This window comes from Ictalurus punctatus, chromosome 23 (genome assembly GCF_001660625.3).
Source record: "Ictalurus punctatus breed USDA103 chromosome 23, Coco_2.0, whole genome shotgun sequence".
In the NCBI taxonomy this organism is placed as follows: domain Eukaryota; kingdom Metazoa; phylum Chordata; class Actinopteri; order Siluriformes; family Ictaluridae; genus Ictalurus; species Ictalurus punctatus.
This window is the reverse complement of record NC_030438.2, coordinates 5,598,386-5,626,296: the sequence shown is the minus strand read 5'-3', so window position 1 is coordinate 5,626,296 and position 27,911 is coordinate 5,598,386. Positions and strand designations below refer to the sequence as shown.

Below are 27,911 nucleotides of genomic sequence, written 5' to 3'. Positions count from 1 at the left end.
AATGTTTATGAGGCACTTTAACCTTGCACTTTACCCTGTGAAGCAAACTTTTTTTAAAATTATTATTGTACTCTTCCTGGAAATAAAGTGAACAAGTTCTGTCAGGTTCACACAGATCAGAATTTGTGTGTGTGTGTGTGTGTGTGTGTGTGTGTGGTTGTTTTTTTTTTTTTTAAATAGAAATAATTAGTAATAGTTGATGGGACCATTTCAGAACTGAACTGACACCATAACAGCACAATTCAATATTCCACCCAGAAGATATTTTCTTTTCTTTTTTTTCCCTTCGAGGACAATAATGGAAACGAAGACCTGAAAGACTGGTGTTGTGCTGGGTGTGGATTAACAACATACCGACTTGTATTTCGACTTAGTTGCCCAGGTTTCATGTTTATTCTCCTGAGATTCTTGTTGCAGCCTGCGTAAAAAAGGAATCGCTGGAAAAAAATAATGGCACTTAATGGAGATCTTGGCAAACACGGTAAGCATGTAGAGGTTTAAAGGGTCTCAGAGGAGCTAAAGTGTGAGAACAACTTGCTTGTGTGGGAGGGACAAGTGGAAGGATGAGATTTAAATGATTACAGTTGATAAGTCTTTACCAAATGCAAGAGTAAGAGGCTGATTCTTAAGGTTTAATGTAATATTCTTGATAGTTTGTAGCACTTATCATTGCTCCTGGTTAATATATTAAGTTTATTTGGCCTAGTGTACAATTGCTTATGAATTTTGTTCTTAACTTTATTACTGTAGGCTTAATTACGCATGATCATACCTACCTATGCTTATTAGTTCTAGAAGTTTATAGGTAATGTATTATGTATTTATCTATGAATCTTATATATTTATTTGTCACGTTTTGTTAATTAGACTCAAAATGCTGCATCACCGCCATGCTATAAAATAAAGTTTATGTTAAGAAGGTTTGACACTGAGGTTGTAAAGTCAAGGGTGCTAAAACTTTTAGAAAGAGTAATTTCATTAAGACTGATGTACTAACAGAGAAAATTCCTCACAGTGTTTAATTCCTCTTACACTACAGCAATTTTCCAACAGCAAATAATAATAATAAAAAATTTCATAGAAAGACACATCATACATTTCATCCCTTTAGAGTTACATTTAATGTTGCAGAACATCCAAGAAACAAGTTAGTTAACGTTATGACTTACGTTGTCGATTGGTTATGGACCGGTACCTTTATTACAGCGTAATTCTCTATAATAACATGATGACAATAACATTTAGAAGGGAACACCATCTCAGTCATTAAGCATATAAGGTGGTGATTTAGTGGTTAACACGTTTGTCTTGCACCTTCAGGGTTGGGGGTTCGAATCCTGCCTCTGCCCTGTGTGTTCGGAGTTTGTATGTTCTCCCCGTGCTTCGGGGGTTTCTTCCGGGTACTCCGGTTTCCTCCCCCAGTCCAAAGACATACGTTGCAGGCTGAATGGCATGCCCAAATTGTCTGTAGTGCACAAATGTGTGTGCAATTGTTCCCCGAGTTCCTTGGGATAAGCAACAACTCTGTGTAAGATAAGCAGTATGGAAAATTAATGGATAGATGGATGGATAAGGCTGTATCAGAATGGGTGGCATCCTACAGATTAGACTAAACTAGATTCGACTAAGAGACCTTTATTTATTACAGTGGTAATGTGCTGTAACATGGCATTGACATTTCACTGGTGGACCAAATAGATTTGGGAATGTCGTACTGTTCTTTTCATGTAATATAGTGGACTAGTAGTGCGTGTTAAAAACCAACACCCTGATGTTATGGAACACAACAAGATCTGTAGATTCGAGTGTTTTATATTGCAATTTTAGAAGGTTGAAGGAATGAAATGAAGATATTGCAATTTGGTCATTACACCGACAGATGGCGACCTAACGTAATACATTTGGCCAAAGCCCAGGTTACACACTTTAAAAACAAAGGCATTGACGTTCAGTGCGTTCAGTGAATTTTAGACAAATGGAAAATGGTTTAGAAAATAAATAACAACATAAACTCTAAGTGTTCTTTCACAGAGCCTAGAGTATTCACTTTAGTACAACAGACTAAGGTGGAATTCGTAAAGAAATCATTCTAAGGCAGGGTTCACGTAGTGGTGAGTCAGTAGGGTGATTTTTGCGCGCGCGCGTGTGTGTGTGTGTGTGTGTGAGAGAGAGAGAGAGAGAGAGAGAGAGAGATTGAGATTTGGAACACGCCTAGACTTGGTAACGGTGGGGGGGAAACGTCATGGGTCTCCAGTGTCATCCGATTTTGCTGAAAAGACTTATCTAACTTTATTGGTGAGTCTGAAAAGAGAGTTGTGGCAACAACGGATCATGTCTGGAGAAAACGGTCTTGAAAATAACACGCAGAAATCACATGAAGGTGGCAAGGAAAATGGAAAACAAGTAGGTGGGTAAAGGTATCACATTTCTCTTATAGTTTTTGTTTGGTTTTAATTGGACCTCACGTTTTATCCTATGTGTGCTCTTAAATATCGAGTTAGCTTCCATTGTGTTGCAAGTTAGGCGACTTGTTTTTTTCTTCACTTTTAGCATGACTTTTAGTTAACGTTATTTTTCTCGATAACTTATTAAAGTTACTTGCATTCATTTGCTTTTAACTTTTAAATACAGTTTAACTGGATTTTAGGGGGTTGTTATTACGTTTGTTAGTATAATTTTAATTACTACGTAACCATCCTAGTTTAAGGGTTTGGCTCTAACGGGCTTTCTGTTTCCATGACAATAGATACGTCTTGAAGCGTAAACTGCCTTGAAATGTCGCAAGTAACTATTCAACTTTAGGTTTTCCCTAAATTCATTTGCGTATTAATCGAGGATCTCCAATCACAACTCGTTAAGACTTAATTCGCTCGATATATTGAGTAGCTGTTTAACTTCCAGGTTTTTCGAAATGAATTTGCATATTAATTGAGCATCTCTAATCACAGCTCATTAAGACTCAGTTCGCTCCATATATTAAGTAGCTGTTCACCTTCCGGGTTTTTCGAAAGTAATTTACATATTAATCAAACTTCTCCAATCACAACTCATTACAACTCAGTTGTTTCATATATTATGTAGCTGTTCAGCTTCCCGGTTTTCCATAATTCATTTGCATATCAATCGAGTTCTTCCAATCACAACTCACTAAGACTCATTTCGCTTCATATATTAAGTAGCTGTTCAACTTCCGTGTTTTTCGCAATTAATTTGCATATCAGTCTAGCTCCTCCAATTATAACTCATTACAACTGAGTTCACTTTGTATTATAAGTAGCTGTTCAATTTCTGTTTTTAAAAAAAAATTGCATATCAATTGAGCTTCTCCAATCACAACTCATTTAGACTCAATTAGCTGCATATATTAAGTAGATAATGGTTGGTATGACACTAGATTCACTAGCTAGGTGGCACTATTCCGTATATGGTCTCTTTACGGTATTTTATTCCCAAAGGATGTAACTGCTTCTTGGATTTCTGAGTTGTTTTTTTTTGCATGCATCGTGGATATATTTTGTAGGTATTTTTGTTAACAAACATATTTTTTTTCTGGCTCCCAGTGTGTTGTCATGTAATGCGATATAAAGAAGTCAATAAATGAAAGCATTAATATGCAGTATTATGATGGTGTACAACATGACCATGTATATAACTCTGAGTTGTAGGATGTTAGAGATTATGTGGCGTAAACCCTAAATCCTTTCATTTGACATTTGCAGATGCTGGCTTGTTTATAACTGCTTACATCTCTCCTGCCAACACTGAATTAATTGGTACAAGCTGCATTGTAAATGCAGTGTAGTATAGGAATAAATTTGTTGAATAACATTTGAATTCCTTGCGCATTTACAGACTGGTATAATCCCAGTCTTGTCGTTTGGGAGGCTGATCACACCAGGCTTGTGAGGGCTGTCAGGAACAGTAATATGCTTCTAACAGGAAGTGTTTCTCCCAGCCATCTGGTGCTGCGAAGCACTTGTGTTCTCACATACCTTTCCTCCAATGATAGAAATGTGCATAAAACATTACCTAGAGTATTTAGAGTATTTACAGGTCGACAGAGCAAATTTTAACCAAAGTCTTTCTTCATAGGCAAAGAATAGTGAAAAACTTCTTGAGAGATGAGTGCATCTCTGAGATCTGCGAAGCAAAAGGAGTCAGCTCCTGTAGATGTAACGCAGCAGTCAGCCTTTACTTGCATAGAAGCTTCATTGTTCACATTCCACACCTTATGAAAAACAGAAAACAGGACAGCTCAAAACACACACATCCTTGTGCTAAGGTGGGTGCAACAGGAGCGCTATTATACACAGCAGCGTGGTGGCATCTGATTGGTTCTGTAGATTTCTCCTGAAGGTACGAGAATGTAAGAAAAAATGCCCTCAGTGTGGCAGAAGAGGAGATGATAAGTGTCTATTGTCAGTCCCAACTGCAGTCATAGGCTGGTGCACAGAGAACTCCATGTGGTGTACTTGAGGTCCGATGTCTATGGGAAAAAAAAAACAGCAGACAATTGAGTGCCAGGAATGAAAAGAAATACACTCCCCATTGCGGAACAGAAGATATAAAATTAATACAAAGGAAGAACATATTGCCCATGGCGTATTATTTAAATGAAATTTTCACATGCCTGTTAAAAATCTAGGAAATTCACACTATAACCAACGAGTTCTGTAAGTTCATAACATCTGTTGATGTATTTCTTGCTTATTTCTTTTATACTTTATAATGACCACTTTAGTAAAATAACCTAGTTCCCATTTCTCAGTTTTATTCCCAGTATGTTCTTTATAGCCTACTTATAACACATGGTAATATTCCTCACATGGGCTTGTGTTCTGCATAAACCTACTGACTTTCATCACAGCAAACGTGCCCTGGAATGTCCTTCTGAAGTCTCAGAGCAATACTTACTCCATTCTCCAGATACTCATAACCAGCCTCAGTGGCTGGAGTGTGTTAAAACGCCTGCAGCGTTATGGACGTCAACACCCCTGAGCTGGAGAACCAGCATACGCCTGGAACGTTACTACACACACGTCTCCTTATCTGAATCCTTTACTCAGCTCACCTGTAACAACACAATTACTGCTATATTTTATATCCTGAACGCAGCCACGCCCATACGTCGAGAATGCAACAGGAGGGAAACGCATAGTGTACGTTTGTTAGGTTGTATAATCGTGAATCGTGTGCATCCTCTTTAAACTAAAAGTGAGACTGTAACATTGGCTCAATTTTGACCCTAACTAGTTATAAAAATCCTGCAGCACTGGCAGATTTTGAATGTCACACCCTGGCTGGCTATAAAAATAACAACTCGTCAAGAAAATAAAAAGCTTACACACACCCAAGTTAATAATACACTAACATTATACCAGTAAGTTACGTTTTTGCCTGCATGATATAAAAAAAAAACAGAGTTTTTCATGCTTTATTACAGTTGAAAAACTATTAGTGCAAAACAATTAATAAATTATTCATTAAGAAACAATATTCCAGCGAAGGTTTAAATCTTTGTAGTTAAACCTTTCTTTTTAACTGGTCGCTCTCAGATCCTAATAGGTGTAAACGTACGAGTTAAGCCTACAGATAAAGTGCTTGTATCAGTTGTAAGACATACTGTGTATTGTGTGTGTTGTGCTACACATTCCATGATTGACCAACCTTTTGTACTTAGCTCAACATTGTTCCTAATAAAATATTACTGCTTTTCCAAAGGTGTTACTCCCACTATTGAGTAGCACAGAATCGCTATGTTTGACACACATATAGTAGATATACAAATTGTATTAGATTTTAATGCTGTTTTGATGTGTGTGTGTGTGTGTGTGTGTGTGTGTGTGTGTGTATGAATTCAGGCCTGGAAGGTGATGCAATCCTGCAGTTCCTGACAAATGGAGGAGACTTGACCAAAGTGAAATCCAGCAAATGGAAGAAGAAGCGCTTCTACAGACTGATGGAAGACGGCAGTACCATATGGAAAGAGACGCACAAGGGCTTCAAGAAAGACAAAACCTGTGAGCATGGCCGCTTTCTTCGGATTTTCATTTGATCAGGAAACGGAATCAAGTACATACGTTCATGCAAGATGGCACAGATATGTTTTGATTTTCACGCCTCCCAGAGTACCCCTGATGTCATAGGTGCGACTCTGCACAGGGGCAGCTCATAAAAATGATGAGCTATCCAAATAAAAAGTCATCAGTAGGAGAAGAAAGTACAAGTAGATAGACTAAACGCACATTGTCCAAACAAAGCACAAATAATTAAAAAAAGGACAAAAGATGAAAAAACTGGAAGTTTAGTGTTTTTTCAAATAGTTTTTTTAGTATGGAAGTTTTCTGGTTACTAGTTTTGATATTAAGAGGAAACAATGGAGCATTCATGCAGCTCTTGATTGTTCTTTAAGTGTGTGTGTGTGTATGGTTAACTGTGTCAGTGATAACCCTAATCATAACTAGAGCTTTTGCTCATGTTGCATTACTGGGAAGCAACAGTAATATTTTCACATCATTAAAAGATTAGGCAAGACACAGTCATTCTTCTGTATTATATGGTGTACACTTCAATCCTGAAAGCTGGAGTGGAAAATAAAACACAATAATGTTGATAATCTCCAGAGAAAGGGGAGAGGTACAGGGAGGATATATATAATAGTCATTTGGAAATCTTTTCCCACACAATAGCTGGCGCCTTGTCCACCTAAGAGCTTCCTTTCCAGCGCTTTCTGGTCAAAGACCCCAAATGAAGCCTGGTTTATCTGCTGCTTTCCGACCCACAGCTGGCTCCAGATGTGTGTGTGTGTGTGTTATTGATATCTACATGGGAAACATGTGTCCCTATGCTGATAGGGAGAGTTGAAAATCCTGAGAATACTACACAACATCTGTTTAAAACAAAATAACAAAACATGCAGATAGCAAAAGTGCTATAAAGTTTGAAGGATTGGATGTGACGACCGATTGGGTCTCGGATTTGATTTCAGAAAAGCAGACAGCTTCTGCTTTTACAGGCATGCGGGAAGTGAACTTTTTATTGTCTTCCAGAACCGCTGATGGTGCCAAACTACTGGGCCTTCAGTTCTCACTTGTGGACTTCTGTTAATTCCTACTGTGTAACAGCTGGAAGAGAATCAAAGGCGCTTATACAGAGTAAATACTGCTGGGTGCAAAAGTTTGTATACTCAGGATACAACAAAGACAAAAAAAGAAGCTAACTATACCAACCAGACATTTAATGTTGTAGGTTTCACTGAAGTTACATCATTATCACAAATACTACAAATGGTAGAAGTGTATCTTAACTAAGGAATTAAACACTCGGGGTGTGTTTTGTAGGTAAATAACCTACAAAATGATGTTCCTCAACACAAAGTCAAGTTACTGTGATCACTCTGAAGTTGATTATTTTCCAATTACGGCATGTCCTGAAGTGTTTTATTCTTCTTATACCACAGCAATTTGCCAACAATGAAAATTTTTTTAAATGAATGAAAGAATGACACATTACGCTTAAATATTCAAAACAAGTTACCACCTAGTTATAGCACCTGCATAAATATGACCCAAAACATCATCATATTTTCAAACAAGTCCTCAACGTAGATAAAGAGAACCCAAATAAACAAACGACAAAAATATTATACTTGGTCATTTATTTATTGAGGAAAATGATCCAATATTACATATCTGTGAGTGGCAGAAGTATGTGAACCTCTAGGATTAGTGTCACGATTGTCCAGCAGGGAAAAGTGCACGCGCGCTCACATGCTCCACAGCGCGCTGCTTAAAGGGGAACTCGTGACAATTAGCAGTTCATTTTAAGGTGCCTTGTTTGTTTAATTGGGTTCTCGTTGTCTTCTTTTAGGACTCGTGTGAAAACTTGATGATGTTTTAGGTCATATTTATGCAAATGTCTAGAAAATTCAATTCAAACTTTCACTGTATAAAAGCTAGATCGTTATAAAGTTGCCGTAGTGCTGTAGTGGAATATGATTGCGCGCACAAATTGAATTCATTCGCAGCATTCATGTTTAAATATGAAAGGCTGCAAATAGCCAAGGTTGTTTGCAAAAAGAATCAGTTTGAGCGGTATAAATACCTGCACAGGATGTGGTTAGAGAACACACGACTGCGACACCGTGCTCGAGTAATTTGTCTGTCAGTCTGCAGAAAGGAGGAAGAAAGACAGAATAGTAAATACCACACATAATCAGATATGCAAAAAATGTGGGATATTATTGATATGGTGAAGGGTTCTGTAGAATCCATAACATTAAACATAACCAAAAATAGATAAAAAGTCTAACTTGTCATTCGTTAATAAATAAACAATTGTAATCATCGGCAAATTGCACTGGTATTAGACGAATAACACACTTCGGGATGTGCTGGGAAATAATTTACGGTGGTAACAGTGCATCCGCTTGATGTAAAGCCATATAACAACAAGGCTTGTTGTTTCTTATTCCTTACTCTATGTCATAATTGGATGTATATAAGAAAAAGTGGACTGTACTTTGACAAAAGGATCCTAAATCGTACCGTTCTTGTCCCTGGGGTGTATTGATATATTGTTAACAGATCGATTCTCAGCAAAATGTGTCTATTCTTATAGCATGCTTGATAGGAATGTAGGAAATGCCGGTGTGACCGGATAAATAGTTTGCACTCCTCTTGACTGTCTCGTGATTGGATTTGCTCCAGAATATTTATTCTTGTTTTATCTGTATATCTCCAAATGTTGCTTGCATAACATTCTGAGACGAAAACTAGAGACAAAAACATTAGTGTTAAAGTTCCTGCGAGTAAAATTGTTGCAGTAATGTTAAAATCTTGCAGTAAGGTTTCCAAAATGTCAGTTTTTCTCCGAGAACATTCTAGAAAATTGTGTTAACGTTCCTACAAGTAAAAAACGTTGCAGTAACGTTGTGCTCACGACATGCTCCTACAAGTAAAACTGCTGCGATAATGTTGAAACTTGTTGCAGTAATGTTACCACAACGTTAGTTTTTCTTCGAGAACGTTCTAGAAACTTGCGTTAACATTCTGATATTAAAAAACGTTGTGATAATGTTGTGTTCACCCTCCTACAAGTAAAACTGCTGCGATAATGTTGAAAATTGTTGCAGTAATATTTCCAAAATATTCGTTTTTCTTCGAGAATGTTCTAGAAACTTGCGTTAACGTTCCTATAAGTAAAAAACGTTGTGATAACATTGTGTTCATGCTCCTACAAGTAAAACTGCTGCGATAATGTTGAAAATTGTTCCAGTAATGTTACCACAACGTTTTTTTTCTTTGAGAGCGTTCTAGAAACTTGCGTTAACGTTCCTACAAGTAAAAAACGTTGTGATAATGTTGTGTTCACGCTCCTACAAGTAAAAACATTGCAGTAAGGTTGTAAATCTGCTGCCGTGACGTTGTGTTCACGCTCCTACAAGTAAAACTGCTGCATTTAGCATCCCTACAAGTAAAAAACGTTGCAGTAATGTAAAAATGTTGCGGTATCATTATGTTCATGCTCAATATATCAATATATTGCAGTAACGTTGCAGAAAATCTTACAGAAGCGTTTCCATAAAATTAGATTTTTGTCTAACTGAGAATGTTATAGAAACACTAGTGTTAACATTCCTACAAGTAAGAATGTCGCAGTAAATGTTGTAAAAACATCGCCGCGAGGTTGTAAATCTGCTGCCGTAACGTTGTGTTCATGCTCCTACAAGTAAAAATGCTGCAGTAAGGTTGAAAATTGTTGTAGTAACACTTTCCATGTTAGTTTTTGTCTAACTGAGAATTTTATAGAAAGGTCAAAGTAAAAATGTTGCGGTGTGTCCTGTTCATGTTCCGACTGTACAAGTATGTATGCTGCAGTAATGTTGTGTGTACGTTCCTGCACGTAGAAAAACCCCACTGCGATAGTGTTGTACTAAATGTTATGTAAAAACCATAACGTTTTGATTATAACGTATTATCCATAATATTGTTATCCCTTATTCTATTCTTACTACAGGAACTATGACAGGTCATAACTGGATCATAAATTGGATAACATGTAAGGAATAACACACATGAGGCTGTGCTGTAATAGGAAAATAATCCACAGCGGCAGGGTCCGAAGTGGATTATGCGCAGCGTTCGCTATGCAAGTCCTTGTGAATGAGCTGTTACTATAGAAATGTGTTAGAACAAGTTCATTAATACGTATAAACCTGTCATTTATGTCACACTCTGAACTAGAAAATGAATCCACGATCTTCTGATGCAAGAATTCCATAGAGCTGTGGTATAACCGAAATTTTCATATGTTATTAATCATCATTAGATATGGGGATGTACTGTAAAGTCTAACCTTTGCCCAGGTCTAAACTCTCATGTCTGTAGTGGTAGCCCAGCATCGAGACAGTGTTTGGGTGAGGATTGAGATGCTTACGGATTATCATGCACGCTTGCTATACGATAAGCTGCAGCAAATCAAGCGAGGCGTTTGAGAAGTTGAGCGAAAACGAGCAGTTCCGCTTTTCCTGGAAGAGCAAAGGCCATCTGCAGCACAGGACTGAATCAGTGACAATATGCATTATCAACGGAAAATAATCTCAGTCCTTCAGTTAAAAGTTTTTAAAACAATCTAACAAACAACTATGCAGAGCAATCAAGATTTCACAACAATCCAAATTTAACTTCCAAACACTCCAACACATTTAATCTTGTTTACTATTTAAAAAAAATTCTTTCCTTTACTTTATAGTAGTATAATCCATTTTATTTCTTTTATTGTTTCCATTTTATTATTCTCATTTTTTGTCTTATCATTCTAGCAACAACAAAAAAAAGAGTCACACTAGATCTGACTATAGCTCTGTCGTCTTCTCAACAGTCTCCATCAATGACATTGAGTCGGTCCGTCATGGCCGTCAGTCCGAAGGCCTGCAGAAGTACACGGACGGCACGGTGGAGGATCACTGCTTTTCCATCATCTTCAAAGGCAAACGCAAGAATCTCGACCTGATAGCCAGCAGCAAAGAGGATGCCAAGAGGTGGGTGATGGGGCTGGAGAAGGTCATCACTAACATGCGCAACCTCAATTCACAGCAGATAAGTGAACAGTATCCTTTAAGAAAGATGGAGAGGAAATAGCTTGGATTTGTATTGCAGAAACACCTGAAAATCAGAACCCTGAAAAGGACTAGGGTTATTAATGTAAAAAAAAAAAAAAAAAACGTATAAAAAGTTGGCCTTACATCTGAGTCAAAGCTGGATCATCAGCTGCATGCGGAAGGCAGACAAAAATGGCGACAACATGATGACCCTGAAGGAGGTGAAAAGCTTCCTGCGCCAGATCAACATCGAAGTGGATGACATGTACGCCTCCATGTTGTTTGAGGTATGACGCGTCCGTTATTTTTACTCTGTAATCATCCATCGACTAGGCCAACTGCTTTACCGGCCCATGTGTTTGATATAAACAGTTGTGTTAGCTGTCTAAATAACATTACATTTGATATGGTTGCCAGATCGCTGTAGGTAAAAGCTGTGGTTAGATGTGTTTATTTAGTGTCGTTGGTCTTCAGTGAGGTTCTGATGTTAAGACAGAGTTAAACGGTGTTTATATGTTATCCTAACATTTCCACAGTTTTCTGATTATTTCAAAACAGGAGTCGGTCGATAGCGGTATTTATTCATTAAATAGACGCATAAGAGATATAGATAAATAACAAATGTTAAGCACACAGTGGGGTTACATTCGAGCTGTAAAAATAAGTTCACAAGGGATGTTACTTGATCGAGTTCCTTCCTCCAGTCGATCTCATCCCTCTGCTACCTCCATTGGCGCTCCTAGCATGTTCCTAAATGCGTCATACACGACGGCTATGAAGCAGACAGACGAACATGGCGTTGCCGATCATAAATAAACGAGACAACAATCTGTTTTTGGCTAAGCAGGTTCCAACAGTATACTTGGAACAACAACAACAACAACAATATGTAAATACTGACGTCGTAAGCGATATTATAGAAAAGTCATTCTCAAAATCTCGTAGATTTTTCCTTGTGCGTGTTTTTTTTTTTTAAATGGTGGATTAATACCGTGAAACCATGATATTTTTAGACTAGGTCATCATGCTGTGAAAATTTCAAACTGTTACACCTCTACAGTTCATGTGAGTGAGTACAAAAAAAGGATTAAGGATTAGGGGCGGAGTTTGCAGTCCTCACTTTAAAAAAACAAAACTTTTATTCATATTAAATTGAATGGAACTCATTGATTTCCTCACTGCACAGTACAACTTTCTCACAAGATCTGGCACTTGTCCTGAAATTCAGTTACACTGTCATGTACACAAGAGTTTCACATAACTGGTTTCTGTGACTCAGAGTGGGGAAGGCAGGGGAGCGTGCGTGTAATTTAATATCTCCACACTAAACCATCATAAACATGACCAAACTTGTCACTCCTGTAAGTTGGTTGTCAAGTTAAACATACTTTGGTGTAATTCTATGTTGATGCAATCAACTTTACTAGTCAAGGACATAGACTGTACTGAGGGTGTAATCAGAGAAAAGGAAGAACTGGAGTGCCCTTTATAAAGTGCTCAGTATCATGAAATAAAAAACACAACAACAAATAAACCTTTTGTGTGAGTCAGCTGAGGTGTGGCCTCAGTTTTGGGCTTGGCTTATCTGACTGAAACTCTGAAGGACTGTTTCAGGACAAAGCAATGCTGGGGAATTAGATTAAAAAATGTGTCACTGGTTAAATCAAATTTTTTTTGTCTATTTTCCTGACACATTCTCCTGTATGTCCTCTGTAGGTCAGTCTAACATTAAAACATTACTATCAATCCCAAGTTTGTACATTTGTAGTGCTTGGTATTGTTATAATTGTATATAGTGCTGATAAAAACAGGCACAAAATGTACTATATGCTCACAGTTATGTTTATATGGTTATATTTAAGTACATTCCAGTATGACATATGTAAAGAAGAACAAACGCTAATAATCAACCGTCACCACACACCCATGTTGGAGTGTTTCCACTTTACATTACCCATAATGCTGTTCAACTGACTGATGCTGTTCAACTGCCTTTGTCTCTACATAAAAAGAGTGATGCAGCAGTGCTTTATTCCTTGAACCATTTACTGCATGGTGTTGCCATATGGCAACAATGAATTTATCTCCGTTTTTTCATAAGCGATAATACAAAACGATTATTTTCCTATGTAACGGAAAAGCAGGGCTTTAACCTTGGCATAACAAAAAAATGCCATGTCACATGACCAGGGAGTGCTGTTTCCAGTTCGTTTTCTGCAATCCCATGGCGTGGTGAAGGTCATCATCAGTGGGCTCTTAAAATTTGATAAATTTTTCAATATTTAAGCAAAACTGCTTAAAGGAATAAACTGAAACACTGTCTGAGATAAGTTAACATCTATTTGTTGTCATTTAAACAAGTTTATATATTTTGAGTATTCTGTTCAATGGTAAAATGTAATTGTTGCCATATGGCAGCAATGTGCAGTAACGGAACTATGGTACATGCATTCACGAATTGAAAGAGGCCTATATAGCAAAAAAAAAAGTATGTTTCAAGAGAAAGAATTAAAAAAGATACTTCAATCTAAACATGTTTGGATCTAATTATTGTGCGTAAATCCATTTACGTACGTTTCACAACTGTAAATTCTTTCTTGAAGATATAACTTTTACATGCTTAGTAGGTGGCAAAAAAAAAACCCTCTGCAACTTGTGGAGCGGGTTGTCCACTAATCGTAGGGTTGGCCCACATGACTCCACATGCCGAAGTGTCCTTGGGCAAGACATTGAACCCCAAGTTGCTCCAGATGGCAAGCTAGCGCCTTGCATGGCAGCTCTGCTACCACTGGTCTGTGTGTGTGTGTGTGTGTGTGTGTGTGTGTGTGTGTGTGTGTGTGTGAATCTAATTCCTGTAGTAGAAGGTCAGTCTGTTCAGCTCTTTCACCTCTCATCTGTACACTCTGCTCAGATCAGATCAGCTTCCAAAGCTTCAACTCGTCATGTCCTAGACGAAATAGTTGTCCTTTGTTGTTCTATTGAATGCCATCGTAACTGTGCTAGCAATAACTATGTCGTTCTGTGATGTCAGTGCGAAACACTTACCACGGGAATAATACAAATACAGCAACAACCATCAAATTAGCACCAGAATCACTAAACACATCACAGATCTTTACATGTAAACATATCTTAACATCCTTTAACATGCTGCATTAACATCAGTAGTAATAATACTACAAAAGCATACTTGCTGTTTAAATTTTTTTTTTTTATAGAAATGTGACACATCAAGGTCAGGAACTCTGGAGGGAGAAGAGATTAAGAAATTCTATGACCTCCTAACAGCGCGTGAGGAAATCAACGTCATCTACGGGAAGTACGCTAAGACCGGTGGTCAGATGAGTACAGGCGACCTGGTAAAATTCCTGCAGCAGGAGCAGAGGGAGATGGCGTCTCAGGAGGATGCACTGAAGCTTATAGACAAATATGAGCCTGATCTTACAGGTAACAGCTCCATCACGGCTGCTGGGATGTCCGTCTGAGCTTTCATTCTAGCTTTGCACTGCATGAAAGCGCTCAATGATTTTTGTCTGACTTTTTTTGTATTTCTTTTGCACGAATCCAGCCAAGCAGAATAAGCACATGACCAAAGACGGCTTCCTGGCTTACCTGACCCATTTGGAAGGTTTCATCTTCAACCCCGCCCACATTAATGTGTACCAGGACATGAGGCAACCAATCAATCATTACTTCATCTCCTCCTCCCATAACACCTATCTGATGCAAGACCAGCTCAAAGGGCCGAGCAGTACCGAGGCCTACATCAGGTAAGGTCATGTTCTTACATCTTAAGCACAAATAAAGCCTCCTATCAAATATTAAAATATATTTTTATTAATTAATTTATTTATTTATTCCTTAACCCATCCTGGACATGGGAGTGACTCCAGACTTGGATTTCTCACTCACACATTTCCTCATAGTTTGAATGTTCTGTAGTTATAGAATAAGTAAGGAATAAAACCCATGGGGTGTGCTGTTATAGGAAAATAATCAACAACAGGCTGGTGTGATATGGTCAGCGCACACAAAAGAGTTTTGTTCTTCTTCATCCTTCCAAATTATTAAAATATTATATTAATTGGAGAACATCATATTGTGCTTTTTATCCATTTATAGGTACATTTAATGTTGTGGAATGTCTGCAAAACAAGATTTTTTTTTTTTTTTATCTATGTATCTCCATCACCAGCCTCTTCTTTTCTTTCTTTTGAAGTTAGTAAGATTTTGTTTTTTCATGTCACTGAGAAACTGTAAAGTGCGAAGATGCAAAGCTCTGACACTGGAGACTCCTTCCATAAATGTTAAATGAACATGTCCTTCTGAAACTCCACTATATCAACAATTGCACATGTTTTTTTTTTTTATCTGTTTATGTAGAGCATCAAGTCCATGTGAATGAGTTGTTACTATAGAAATGATAGCGTATTACAACAAGTGCATTAATATAAACCTGTGATTTGAATAATCGTTGCGACGTTGTTGTCATTTGGACATTTCCAGAGCGCTGTTAAAGAGCTGCCGCTGCGTGGAGCTGGACTGCTGGGATGGGCCTAACGGAGAGCCGGTCATCTACCACGGCCACACGCTCACGTCCAAGGTGCTCTTCAAGGATGTCATCAAGGCTATCAATGAGTACGCTTTTAAAGTAAGTGAAAACTGTGGCACCATGAGGTGAGATATAATGACCTGAATGAAAAATAACTCATGGCATCAAAGATTTAGAAGTTAGTTTGAAACGGTTAAATATAGAGAGTAAAACTGGTAGACTCTAGCAAAAAAATATTTGTTTTATTCATGCAGTAAAATCAATATTATATTATTTTAAAGGTGGTGTTATTCTGGCCCACACCTGACATATAAATCTAGTATTTTATTTTCAGTTAAATAAAAAAAAAAACAGCATTTTTTTTTATGTAAAATTTAAAAAAAAATTCAATACAAATAAAAAGAGAAATAAATACGAAAATAAAACGGGAATTAAAAATAAAAAAACCATACAGAAATAAAAATGTTTAAAAACGGAAATAAAAACAGAAATAAAAATAAAAGCATAAAAAATACAAAATAGAATAAAAACATAAATAAAATATACATTTAAAAAATACATATACATTTATTTATTAGAAATAAATGCACAGTGAAAAAATAAATACAAACAAAAGAGTAAATGAAAAGAAAACAAATGAAAACGCAAAAAAAAAGGAAATGGAAAAATGTGAATAAAAAAATGTAAAAAAGTAAATAAAAATGTGAATAATTAAATACATATAAAGTAAGAAAAAATACTACTACTAATTATAATAATAAGCGTTTATTCATTTCCGCATCATTTTAATAATAATGAGTCTTTATTGGTCACGTATACATTACAGCACAGTGAAATTGTTTTCTTCGCATACCCCAGCATGGTAGGAGGTTGAGGTCAGAGTACAGGGTCAGCCATGATACAGCGCCCCTGAAGCAGAGAGGGTTAAGGGCCTTGCTCAAGGGCCCAACAGTGGCAGCTTGGCAGTGCTGGGGCTTGAACGCCCGACCTTCCGATCAGAGCCTTAACCGCCAAGCCACCGCCTCCCTATATGAAATATATTTATGGTTCCTTAATGTTGAGGTGTCCGAGTATGTTATAGGCCGCAGCGACATCCATCAGGTTTTCCCAGATGTGCTTAATCAGCTAACAAACTTCAAATACGCAAGCAAGAGTATTCCATCAAAGGTGCTTCATGTCTTTCATGTTTTTTCTCCTGGCAGACATCTGAGTATCCAGTCATCCTGTCTTTGGAGAACCACTGCTCAGTGGAACAACAGAAACTCATGGCTCACCACATGACCTCCATCCTGGGCAGTGCTCTTCTCACACGCCCACTGGGGAAAGAGATTCCCAGCTCCTTGCCGTCACCTGAGGTTAGCCATATTTAATTACACTCTCACACTGATGTCACTAAAACACTGTTTATTTAAAAGGTGCAGCTACTCTGAGAAATTATCCTGTTCGAAATTTTACACCCCCCTGGCTTTGAATGTATCGTGTTGCGTTCTTGAGCATCAGTGAATATTTGTAGCTTTTGTAATAGTCGTGTATGAGACGAGTCCCTAAGTTGTCCTCAGTGTGAAAAGTTGGATCTCAACAGATCTCATATAGCGGGCTGTTGGAAAGGGCTCAAATATGCAGAAGATGCTGGAAAAGTAAAGGATGTGCAGGACCTGGAGGATTTTTCTGAAGAACAGTGGGCAGTTTAACTGTTCAGGACAAACAAGGGACTCATGAAGAACTCTCACAAAACATAACCACAGTCGTTGATCATCCAGGTAACGATACACGGGATTAAGAATCGGGCGTGTGTAAACTTTTGAACAGTAGTTCAGACTGTAAGGCAAATCACAATTTTATCTGAATGCTGCTGTTTTAATACATTATCGTATCTAGAGTAACAACTTAGACAGGAAGTTGTATAGCGGACGCGCCACGAAAATGGATAACGCGCGTAATTGTCATTGGACAAGTTTTCCATAAGGATGAGTTTATTTAGGATTTTTGGATGGAGTGTCCAATCTCAGCACTTTGTAACAGTCTTGGTGGTTACATGTTAACGTGACAAGAGTCAATGTTTTTGTGTTTTTTGACTAATTTATTGCAAGAGAGGAACAGGAACATTAATAACAGGAACTTGTTTCATGAATGTTCCAAAACATTAAATATAACTATAAATGGATTTAAAAAAATATATATGATGTCATTCTTAAATGAATATAATTTGTAATTGTTAACAAATTGCTGTAGTATAAGAGGAATAAAACGTTTCAGGGTGTGTTGTTATAGGAAAACAATCAACTTTGGTCTGGTATCAATCTTCAGCACATCACCTGTCTTTCATTATTTTTCTAGACCAACGTCCCCGAGCGTCCTTTAAAGGGCCGGCATAATCCGTTGCATTGTGGTGGAAGAAAAACAAGAAAGCACAAATACAAGAATTTGGGGGTTTTTCTGCAATTAAATGGAGTGCATGCATGAGATTGCTCACAGCTTGGTGCCACATGTGTACTTTCATCTAGTTGTGTATTTACAGCATTACTAAATTAAATACAGACAAGTGGTCAACGTTTACATTTTCCTAATCTTGGGATATAAGATTTCTATCTATTTACAAGAGGAGATTAGATAAGCTTCCTGAAGATACATCTTTGATACACCAGATGCTTGATGCTTGTTCGAGTTCAGTGTTTGGGTTGTGGTTAGTACTGTACTTCAAAAGCCAAAACCTTTCCTGTCCCTGACTTCTGTCCTCAGATGGCTTCCTCATTATATTTTTGAACTTCCTGTTTCTTTAAAGTTCCACATTTGTATCATAATGCTCAATGGAAGCAATGATTCAGGATCAGTAGTGCTGCCGTGCTGATGTTACTACAGTATAAACAGGAAAAAAAATAAAGCAGCTCCATATTTGGCGATGGCTGTGGCACAGATGAAAGGTTATTATTAGTAAAAAAATGTTAAACTGGGTAGTTTTGGTAAAATGTGGGTTTGGTGGTGATACAGAGTGGAGTTTTGTATTTTCAGTTAGCATAGTATACTCTGAGGTTAGGGACTTGGATGGAGTTTGAGTTGCTGTAATACAGGCCAGAGGGGTTGTTTTTTTTTTGTTGTTGTTGTTTTTTCTTGTGAAGTAAAGCTTCAGAGAGACTTTCTGGCTCTCGGAGTGAGTTCTGTCTGTTAGTTGGAAGTAGTCCTGCATTCTTCCTAATTTCCCTCAGGGGTTAGGGCGGGATCGGAATGCTTTTGCAGAAGAAAAAAGGTTTGCACGAAAGCATGCGGACAGACATGAGGAGGAGCAAGGAGTCGTCTTTCGCTGGCATTTAATACCTTTAAAGATGTGAACAGGGTTTTTGTGGTGCTGCATCTCTGAAAAACAGTGAATCATTTGGCATTTCGAAAACGAACAGGCCAAGAGTATGGAAGTAAACTGGTTAAAAGCTGTTTAAAATCCAGTTTGCAAAGAACCAACATAACAAAGGTAAAGTGAACGATGAAAATGTTTTGCCCAACACACACACCACCACCACCCTGTGAACCCAGTCTTTCACTAGTTGAGTGCTCAGTGAGTAAAGCATAACCAATCAGAAAGAACATATAAAAACCAACAAACATGCAGAGAGAATATGTCAGGCTCTTAATTACAACTGAAGGAGGAGATCTTGTGTGTGAACTTATGCAAAAAATAAGTGAAAATCTGTCCAAAAAGTGCGCAAAATGGTGACCTGCTTCCTCACATGCAGTAAAATGCATTATAGGTAAACCCCCCCCCCCCCCCCCCCCCCCCGATTTTCTCTCATCTATAGACACTAGAGTCTGATATCTCGTTCCCTAAGCAGTGCATTGTGGAATTTCATCAGAGCTCTGGATATTCTCCACTGTGCTTTCAGGCATCACTATGTGCAAAATGACAAACTTCTGATAGTAAATGCCCTGTGGTACATGCTTTATAGCAAATTGTTATGATCTATAGCAATTTATCGTGTGTCTATAGTGTAAAACAAAATTGTATTAGCGCGAACTAAATGTTTCTGCTTGCAGGAATTAAAGGGGCGGATCCTGATCAAAGGCAAACGCCTCAACAAGCTGGAAGCAGCGTTTAACAACAACGCGGAGGATGCGGACAGCGTGTCTGAAGAAGACGAAGCCGCCGAAGCCAAACAAGGCGAACAGGAGACCAAACCTAAGGTGCATCACCCACATAGTATCGAAGTAACTTTACAGAGACCCAGATGTAGATTTAGATCAAACCAGAGATGACAGTGATGAGGGAAAAAACTCCCCGAGACAATGAGGAAGAAAATATAAAGGAAACCAATCCTTTTGGAGAGTAAAGATACTACTTTAAGTGATTTATGATTACAGCAGGTACAAATCTACAGTATCCAGGTGATATTATCCACTGAAGAAAGAGGGAGACTTTGACAGGAGCTGTTTTTGGAAAGTGTAAATCTTTAGGCTGTCCATGTAGGACCATCTACAAGCAGAAAGGCTTGAGGATGAATCCTGAGGACGAGACGAGCCACAATAGTAGAAGAAGTGTGTCACTTTCGGCATGATGTACCCAACAGATCAATTATGTATATAGGAAGCTGAGCTTAACCGAGTTTGAGATATAATCAGCATGCATAAGCCACCTGATTTTTCATTTGAAAAGCAAACCACAACAGTGCATCTGTTGTTTTGAAAACATACACTTCTATACAAATTGTCTTTTGCATGTTTTTTATTTAGAAAAAAAAGATGAAGCTCGCTAAAGAGCTGTCCGACCTGGTGATCTACTGCAAGAGCGTCCATTTCAACAGCTTCGAGCATTCACGTGAGAAACAGGCCTGCTACGAGATGTCCTCCTTCAAGGAAAGCAAAGCCAAGAATCTGGCGGAACATTCAGGTAATTTTGTTGCTGTATATAAACCAGGTTCTACGTGGATTTTAAGTTCATGCACCACATGCAAAAAAGCATCATCCTTTTCAGATTTTAGGATATTTTCCATCTAAAACTAATACAAAAGACGAGTCATGTAAGCATCACATTGTCAGGTATTTCTCCCTCAGCGTGTGCTTCCGGGTTGACATGACTTTGTTTACGTTTCCATGTGTGTTTTGTTTTGGTTTATGTGCTGTCTCCACCCATGACTTGTGATTGGTTGTTTCCCATTTACCCTCTGATTATTCAGTGTATTTAAACCCCTTGTGTGTCTTTGTTTGCCGAGCAGAATTGTTTCAGTGTTTTGCCACCTGAGCTACAATATACCAAGCCTTTGTTCCGTGTTTGTTTTCCTGGTTTTTCGACATTGCTTAGTTTCTCGTTTTTTTTGTGTTCTGCCTTTGCCCTGTTCACTCTGTTTGCTGATCGCCCAACCTTTGCCTGTTTTCTGACCTTCATATTGTCTTCGTGCTTTGGATTTGTCTGCCTGCCTCTCTTCAATAAAGCCTTTAACTGAAATTGCACCCGTCTGCACTCACCATGACTGACACACATCATGCCATCAGTCAGTCCACACCAGAAACATCTCAGTTGCCTTTCTGTACAGCCTGCTGGCATACTGTCTACATCTTCCTCAGTTTGTATCATTGCTGTAATAGAATATAAGAACAAAATGAGGACATCTTCTCCATACTCCACTTATGGAAGCCCATTTCTCTGCCACAGAGAAAAAAAAAGCAACATCAACAGCAACATTACTGTATATCTCAGAATTGCGACTTTATATCTCGCAACGTTGTTTCCCGGAATTGCAAGTTGAAAATTTGCAATTCTGGCATTTTTTCTCACAGTTTTAAGATAACCTAACAATTTTGACATTTTTTTCTCACACTTGCGAGTTCATGTCAAACAATTTTGACTTTATTTCTCACAGTTACGGGTTAACGTCTCACAATTCTGACTTTTTTCTCTCTCGCAATCGAGACATTTAGGGATTTACAAAGAACGCAATGATGAAGCATCAATAATTCTCTAAAAATAGGCTATGTACAGTACTCATAAGCTAGTCAAGGAAAACCACGTGCTAGAAGGAAAAAAAGGCCGAATTGCGAGATGTAAACTTGAAATTGCGAGAAATAAAGTGACAATTCTGAGAAATAAAGTTGCAATTGCTTAATTTTTCTTTTTTTTTTTTCTTAACGGGCTTCCATATCCACCATAGTAAGTTTTGCCCAAACTGGTTTTGGCACTAATATGGCAGATTGGATGTAATGTGCCCAAAGAAGTGGGGAAGTTTTTTCCCCCATGTTGATGTAAAATGAGTAGCCTATCATAGCGTACAAACATTAACCGATTGCACAACAACTAAACTCACTAAACTCCATTTGTTAGCAGATTACTTTTTTACACACACGCACACACACACACACACACACACACACACACACATACATATATATATATATATATATATATATATATAGTAGTTGTCACGTCCCGGCAAACTAGTGACTCCATTTCCCAGAATGCACCGCAAACTACAAACATAGCTGACGACTACAACTTCCATAGCTACTCACAGACACGTCACTTTCTCCTCAGGACTAATCAGACACACCTGTCCCCAGTCACACTGACAAGCTAACCACAATATAAAAGAGACCACTCGTTAATTATGTCTTCGCTAAGTATTATGTGCAGTTACTCTAGTCTCTGTTGTGTCCTGAGCCTTTTGTTAGTGTTGTTATTCTGCTTTACCTCTGACCTTGATTTCTTAACCTCCTCTAGCCTGTTTAGTAGTGATGGGAAGTACGGATCATTTTACTGACTCGGCTCTTTGAATCTCGTTCAGCAAAATGAACGAATCTTTTTTCAAGTCATTTTCATGTCTGTCTGTCTGTCTCTCTCTCTCTCTCTCTGTCTCTCTCTCTCTCTCTCTGTCTCTCTCTGTGTGTGTGTGTCCGGAAATGAATCACTCTGAGACAACGTGTTGTTCCCGGGTCATAGTAAAGATTCATGAACGACACGACACATCCCTAGCGTTTACCTGATCGCCTGTCCACTATGTGTCTTTGTTTATGGCCCTCTGAATGTTACATGTTCTTAATAAAACCCCTAACTGCACTTGCATCCATCCTAAAATTCAATTGTACAAAAATTGTAGAACAAAAAATGTTATTGATCTGTGATAAAAATAAGCCTGTTAAGGTGTGGAAAAAAAATATATATACAGATATATAAAAAAAAAAAGAACCCTTCCAGAGTGCTTGGTATCAACACCAACGCATAGACTCGTCGTCTTCCTTAATGTGATCCCTAAACATTTGTTGTTGTTTATTTTTTGTGTTTCAGCAACTGAATTTATCCAACACAACATGGACAAGCTGAGCAGAATTTATCCTGCAGGCACCCGGACAGACTCGTCCAACTACAGTCCTGTGACCATGTGGAACGCAGGCTGCCAAATCGGTGACATTTCATTGCGTTTTATGAGTCTTCCTTCCTTAAAGCAAAAAAGAAATGTACACAGTGTCTCCATGATCCCTGCTGTGTGTTTGGTGTCTGATGTTTGCTATGGAGCTACAGTAACAGAGCGAAGTGAAGGTTATAGATGCGCATGCTAAATCATCACACTCGCCTCAAGGGACATTGTGCATAAGCAACTTTGTCAAATATAATCTGTTTTAATTAAGCAAACTGATTCAAATGCGAGTCTGATACAAACTGTGTGCTGAGGAACAAAAGTTATTTGTCTTCAAGAGCTACACAAAAGCAGGGGTTCCCAAACTTTTTAGGCAATTAACCCCAAATGGACATTATGAATTTTCTTTGATCCCTATACAATTTTTTAAAATGTAATTTTCCATAATAAGAATTCCACTAATATTTTTATTTTTTGACTGTCTGAATAGTGGCTCTGAACTTCCAAACATACGGCAAGGAGATGGATGTGAACCAAGGACGATTCCTGCCTAACGGGAAGTGCGGTTACATCCTGAAGCCTGAGTTCATGAGGAACCCGGACTCTCGGTTTGACCCCAATGCGCCCACAGAAGGACGCTGGTTCAGGAAGAGCATCCTGCATGTCATGGTCTTTATCTACTGTATTAAGTTATTTTATGCCTTGTACTGTCTGTTTTTTCCAGCAGGTGGTGGTGTTTGTCAGTAAAAGCTCAATGTCTAAATAGTGCCTTGCATAAGTTTTCACACCCATAGAACTTTTCCACATTTTGTTGTATTAGAAACCTGGAACTGAACTAAGGTTCATTAGGATTATACATCATGAATGTACATTAAATAGCCCTCTGAACGCATGTGGACTCCATTTAGTTAATTATGTGACTTCTGATGTAGGGGTTTCACAGCAATGCAATCTTTTACATTGTTCTCAATTGTTGCATTTGTTTTATTTGTAAATAATTTAGCAGTTTCTATTGCTTTTTTTCAGTATTATGGGCAATTTTGTGTAGATTCATGACATGTACAGTAATCCCAATGAAGTCCATTTCAGTTCTGTGTTGTAACATTACAAATGTGGACAAGTTAAAGTCTCAAGGTGCTTTTTGAAAGAAAAATGAATTTATTGCAAAAGGAAATGCCTTTTTTTATGCCTTAAAGCAATTTTTATCCCATATTTAATCAATTAGCTAACCATGACGTGTTTTGTATTCAAGCTTCAGACGCCAAACGTGAAATACATTTGGCTGAAAGGAGAACTTGGGGTCCATTTCACGTCTAGTTTAATAAACTGCGAGTGCTGTCTTGTTTCCTTTCAGGTCATCTCAGCACAACAACTCCCCAAACTCAATAAGGATAAACCCAAGTCCATAGTAGACCCGTTTGTCAAGGTGGAGATCTACGGTGTGCCAGCAGACCAAGCCAGCGCACAGACGTCATACATCAACAACAACGGCAAGTGTCATTAGCAAATCTACACGGAGATATATTTCATACTGGATTGTGAATGTTGTTTAACTTCCTGTGTTGTGTTTTGTCTCTGCAGGCTTCAATCCAGCATGGAATAAAACCTTTAAGTTCCCCATTCATGTGCCAGATTTGGCCATAGTGCGCTTCGTGGTGGAAGATTATGACGCTGCGTCACACAATGACTTCATTGGACAGTACACGTTACCTTTCACCAGCATAAAGAACGGTAAACATTGCTTTTAATTTTTCTCCTCAACCACTCATGATGTCTGACTTGCCCTGTCTCTTTCTTTATTTTGCGAGAAGGAAGGGAGCACTGCTAAATAGATTACTACAGTTAGCAATCGTACACCTACAAAGTGACCTAGATTAAAGGTTTCATTTGCCTAATATGGATGGGTGTAGCTGCAGGGACATAATAAATTGGCCGTTGAGTGAGACATGAATGCACAGAAAATATAGCTTGAATTATACATTACATACTACCAGTGTATCCGTCTATCTGTGTGTTTATAACATTTCACAATATTTCCTTTATGTGTTTTATATATATATATATATATATATATATATATATATATATATATATATATATATATATATATATATATATATAATTAGCTATTATTATATCCAATTTAAGCATGCTGTCTTTGTGCTGTTCTACAAATATTATATGCAATCATACAATTATTGGCACCCTTGGTAAAGATGGGTTTTTAAAAAAAACCTCATGAAAATCTTTTGTTTTCTTTCACTGGAAGTATGAATGAAATCTACGATTTAATGGAAGTAAATTTATTTATTTATTTATGTATTTATTTTTTAAAACTGCCCCCCCTCCTTTTTTTCTTTTTAACAAAACCAGATGTGTTGCACTTATTGAAAATTCCTATGAACAAAATGTAAGAATATGGTCTGCACTTATATAGCACTTTTTCAAACTTAGCAGTTCTACAAAGTGCTTTACACTGGTTCTCATTCACCCCATTCACATTCACACACACACCAACGGTAGCAGAGCTGCCATGCAAGGTGCTAACCTGCCATTGGGAGCAACTCGGGGTTCAGTGTCTTGCCCCAGGACATTTCGGCATGTGGAGTCACGTGGGCCGGGATTCGAACCTCCAACCCTACGATTAGTGGACAACCCGCTCTACCACCTGACCCACAGCCGCCCATTTATATTCCCATTTATATTACATATTAAGTTTGCCTTAATTTGAATAAAAACTCTTAAGCGGTCTTCCACGACACTGTGATTCACTAAGGTATAAATACTTTCTGTTTCACATTGAAGTTGAATTCCCTAAACCCTGTGCTAGTGACCTGAATAATACTCTCAACAGCATTAAAGGTGCAGTTTGTAGCATTTAGAAAAGCGTTTCTAGATGTATAATAATCACAGAATTTAAGAAACCTTAGAAAAACTGTTGACTGTCAATATTGTCAGACAACAGTTGAGGCTAGTTTCTTCACTTCATGCTTCAGTTTTTACATTTCTGGCCCTGAAATTTGCTCCACCTTCTCCACAAGGTATGCAGCTAGTTTCAACAGATAGAATTGGGCAGGATGAAGCTCTAAAAAATGTACAAACTGCTCCTTTAAATATATTATTTGAACTACATGGTCTGGCACATGAAATGAGTATTAGTGTAATGTGGAATTGCAATTTAAAAAAAAAAAACACCATTCCATTTCCGCAGGATACCGACACATTCCCCTGCTCACAAAAGGTGGCGACGTCATCCCTTCAGCAAAACTCTTCGTCCACATCATGTTCATGGACCCCTAAAGCACTGCTGAGTGCTGAGAGCAACCATCTTTTCCACGGTTCCAAAAGTAGACCCTCTTATACAGAACAAGGAAGACGAATGACGTATGCGTGCGATGAAATTCAGAGTTAAAGGAGAGTTAAAGGAGACTCACGGATCTGGGCGAGATCAAGTGAGCGTTTAAGGAAACTCAGAATACTGTATATTTATATCAGATGTGAAGGAAATGGCCAATGTGTAAACTTTTCCTTTAAAAGAAGAGTTTACCTTCTTGTGAGATGACAGTTTGTAATACTGATATTTCCTACTAAATACAAGTTTAAACATTTAAAGAGATTAAAAATCTCCAAGTGAGTGTGTGCAGGTGTGTGTGCAGTTGTGTGTGTGTGTGTGTGTGTGTGTGTGTGTGTGTGTGTGTGTGTGTGTGTTAGTGTGCATGTTAGTGTGCAAGTGCAATTGAAAACCTTAATTTTTGAATTATGAATTAGGTTTTAATGTAACTGTTCTAAAGTAAACACACATCACAACACTGCTTATAAATATTTGCCCCCTTTTCTTTTCATAACAGGATAAATACAGCACACAGGAACATGAACAATTTACATTACACTAAACTTTGGGGGTGGGGATTAAAATTAAACATCAGGAATTATAAGAAGGTTTTTGACATGGGATCTAGTATGCCGAATCTTTTTTTAATTATTTTTTTTAAATAATCATTCTTAGTATAAGAAACATTTGCTCTAAACTCTAAATAATGTCTGTTTACTATGTTTGCTATTGGGGTCTTTAGTTGACATGTAATTTATCTCTAAATCTTCATTTTTAAAAAAAAAATATTCATTTATGATTTATTACAGTTAAAAGGGGCCAAATCCTGTTCCTGAGCTATGATTATCATGAGTAAGCACTGTGTTTTCCTGCGCCGCCAATCAGGTTAAGGTTAATGTCTGAGAATCTTATGATCATATCAGGGTGTTTTCATGTCTCTGTTTACTGTGTATTTTTGAACTCGAATGACTATAGTACTACCTGACTCTTCTAAATATGTTATTTTCCTGGTAGATGAGGTGAGAATCTGTTCAACTCAGTCTGTAAATGTTAAACCTGTCATTGTTCATTATCTTTGTAATAGGAGGGAGTCAGCTTCAGTGACACTAAAGAAATATCCTTCAACATTACTACTCTTTGACAAAGTATCTAAATAAAACATTACAAAGGATCTTGTGCATGATGGTTTTTGTTCATTAGTCTTGATACACTGTCACGTCAAGGTCATTATCATTAAAGATGTCATTATCTTACAGGTCTATTCAGGTCTGGGCTCTGGCTAGATCATTCAAAAACATTGATCTTCTTATGGTTAAGCCATTACTTTGTTGATTTGGGTGTATGCTTTGGGTCATTGTCATGCTGAAAGGTGAAATTGCTTTTTATCTTCAGCTTACTAGCAGAAACCTGAAGGTTTTGCACTAAAATTGACTGCTATCATGATTCACTCCACCTTGATAAAAGCCCCAGTTCTGGTAGAAGACGAGCAGCCCTAGAGCATGATACCGCCACCACCATGCTTCACTTCTGATATGGTGTTATTTTGGTGATGTGCTGATACATGTTGTTTTTGTTTTTGTTACCAAACATATCTTC

At 37.8% G+C, this 27,911-nt stretch overlaps 1 protein-coding gene across 2 annotated transcripts; it reads left to right on the top strand.

The window, feature by feature from the left end:
• The first annotated feature begins 109 nt into the window (after nucleotides 1-109).
• On the top strand, nucleotides 110-27,486 carry plcd1a (phospholipase C, delta 1a). 2 transcript variants are annotated; one of them, XM_017453601.2, is made up of 15 exons: nucleotides 110-481; nucleotides 5,862-6,020; nucleotides 10,882-11,110; nucleotides 11,259-11,388; nucleotides 14,320-14,548; nucleotides 14,670-14,871; nucleotides 15,608-15,752; nucleotides 16,856-17,008; nucleotides 19,677-19,823; nucleotides 20,370-20,526; nucleotides 22,915-23,031; nucleotides 23,475-23,653; nucleotides 24,339-24,474; nucleotides 24,566-24,715; nucleotides 26,196-27,486. In XM_017453601.2, exons 1-15 carry the CDS (start codon nucleotides 451-453, stop codon nucleotides 26,282-26,284), a joined length of 2,253 nt encoding a protein of 750 aa, XP_017309090.1. In that variant the 5' UTR covers nucleotides 110-450; the 3' UTR covers nucleotides 26,285-27,486. The 2 variants fall into 2 exon arrangements, with proteins under 2 accessions (XP_017309090.1, XP_017309089.1); XM_017453600.3 differs by lacking the exon at nucleotides 110-481 and adding an exon at nucleotides 2,174-2,407.
• Nucleotides 27,487-27,911: the final 425 nt, after the last annotated feature.

Bases quoted from the DNA above. Each gene is read 5' to 3' on its own strand.
- plcd1a (XM_017453600.3), top strand. From the start codon at position 2,332: ATGTCTGGAGAAAACGGTCTTGAAAATAACACGCAGAAATCACATGAA. The intron at 6,021-10,881 runs GTGAGCATGGCC...TCTTCTCAACAG, and splicing joins CTTCAAGAAAGACAAAACCT to TCTCCATCAATGACATTGAG. The intron at 23,032-23,474 runs GTGACATTTCAT...CTGTCTGAATAG, and splicing joins GAACGCAGGCTGCCAAATCG to TGGCTCTGAACTTCCAAACA.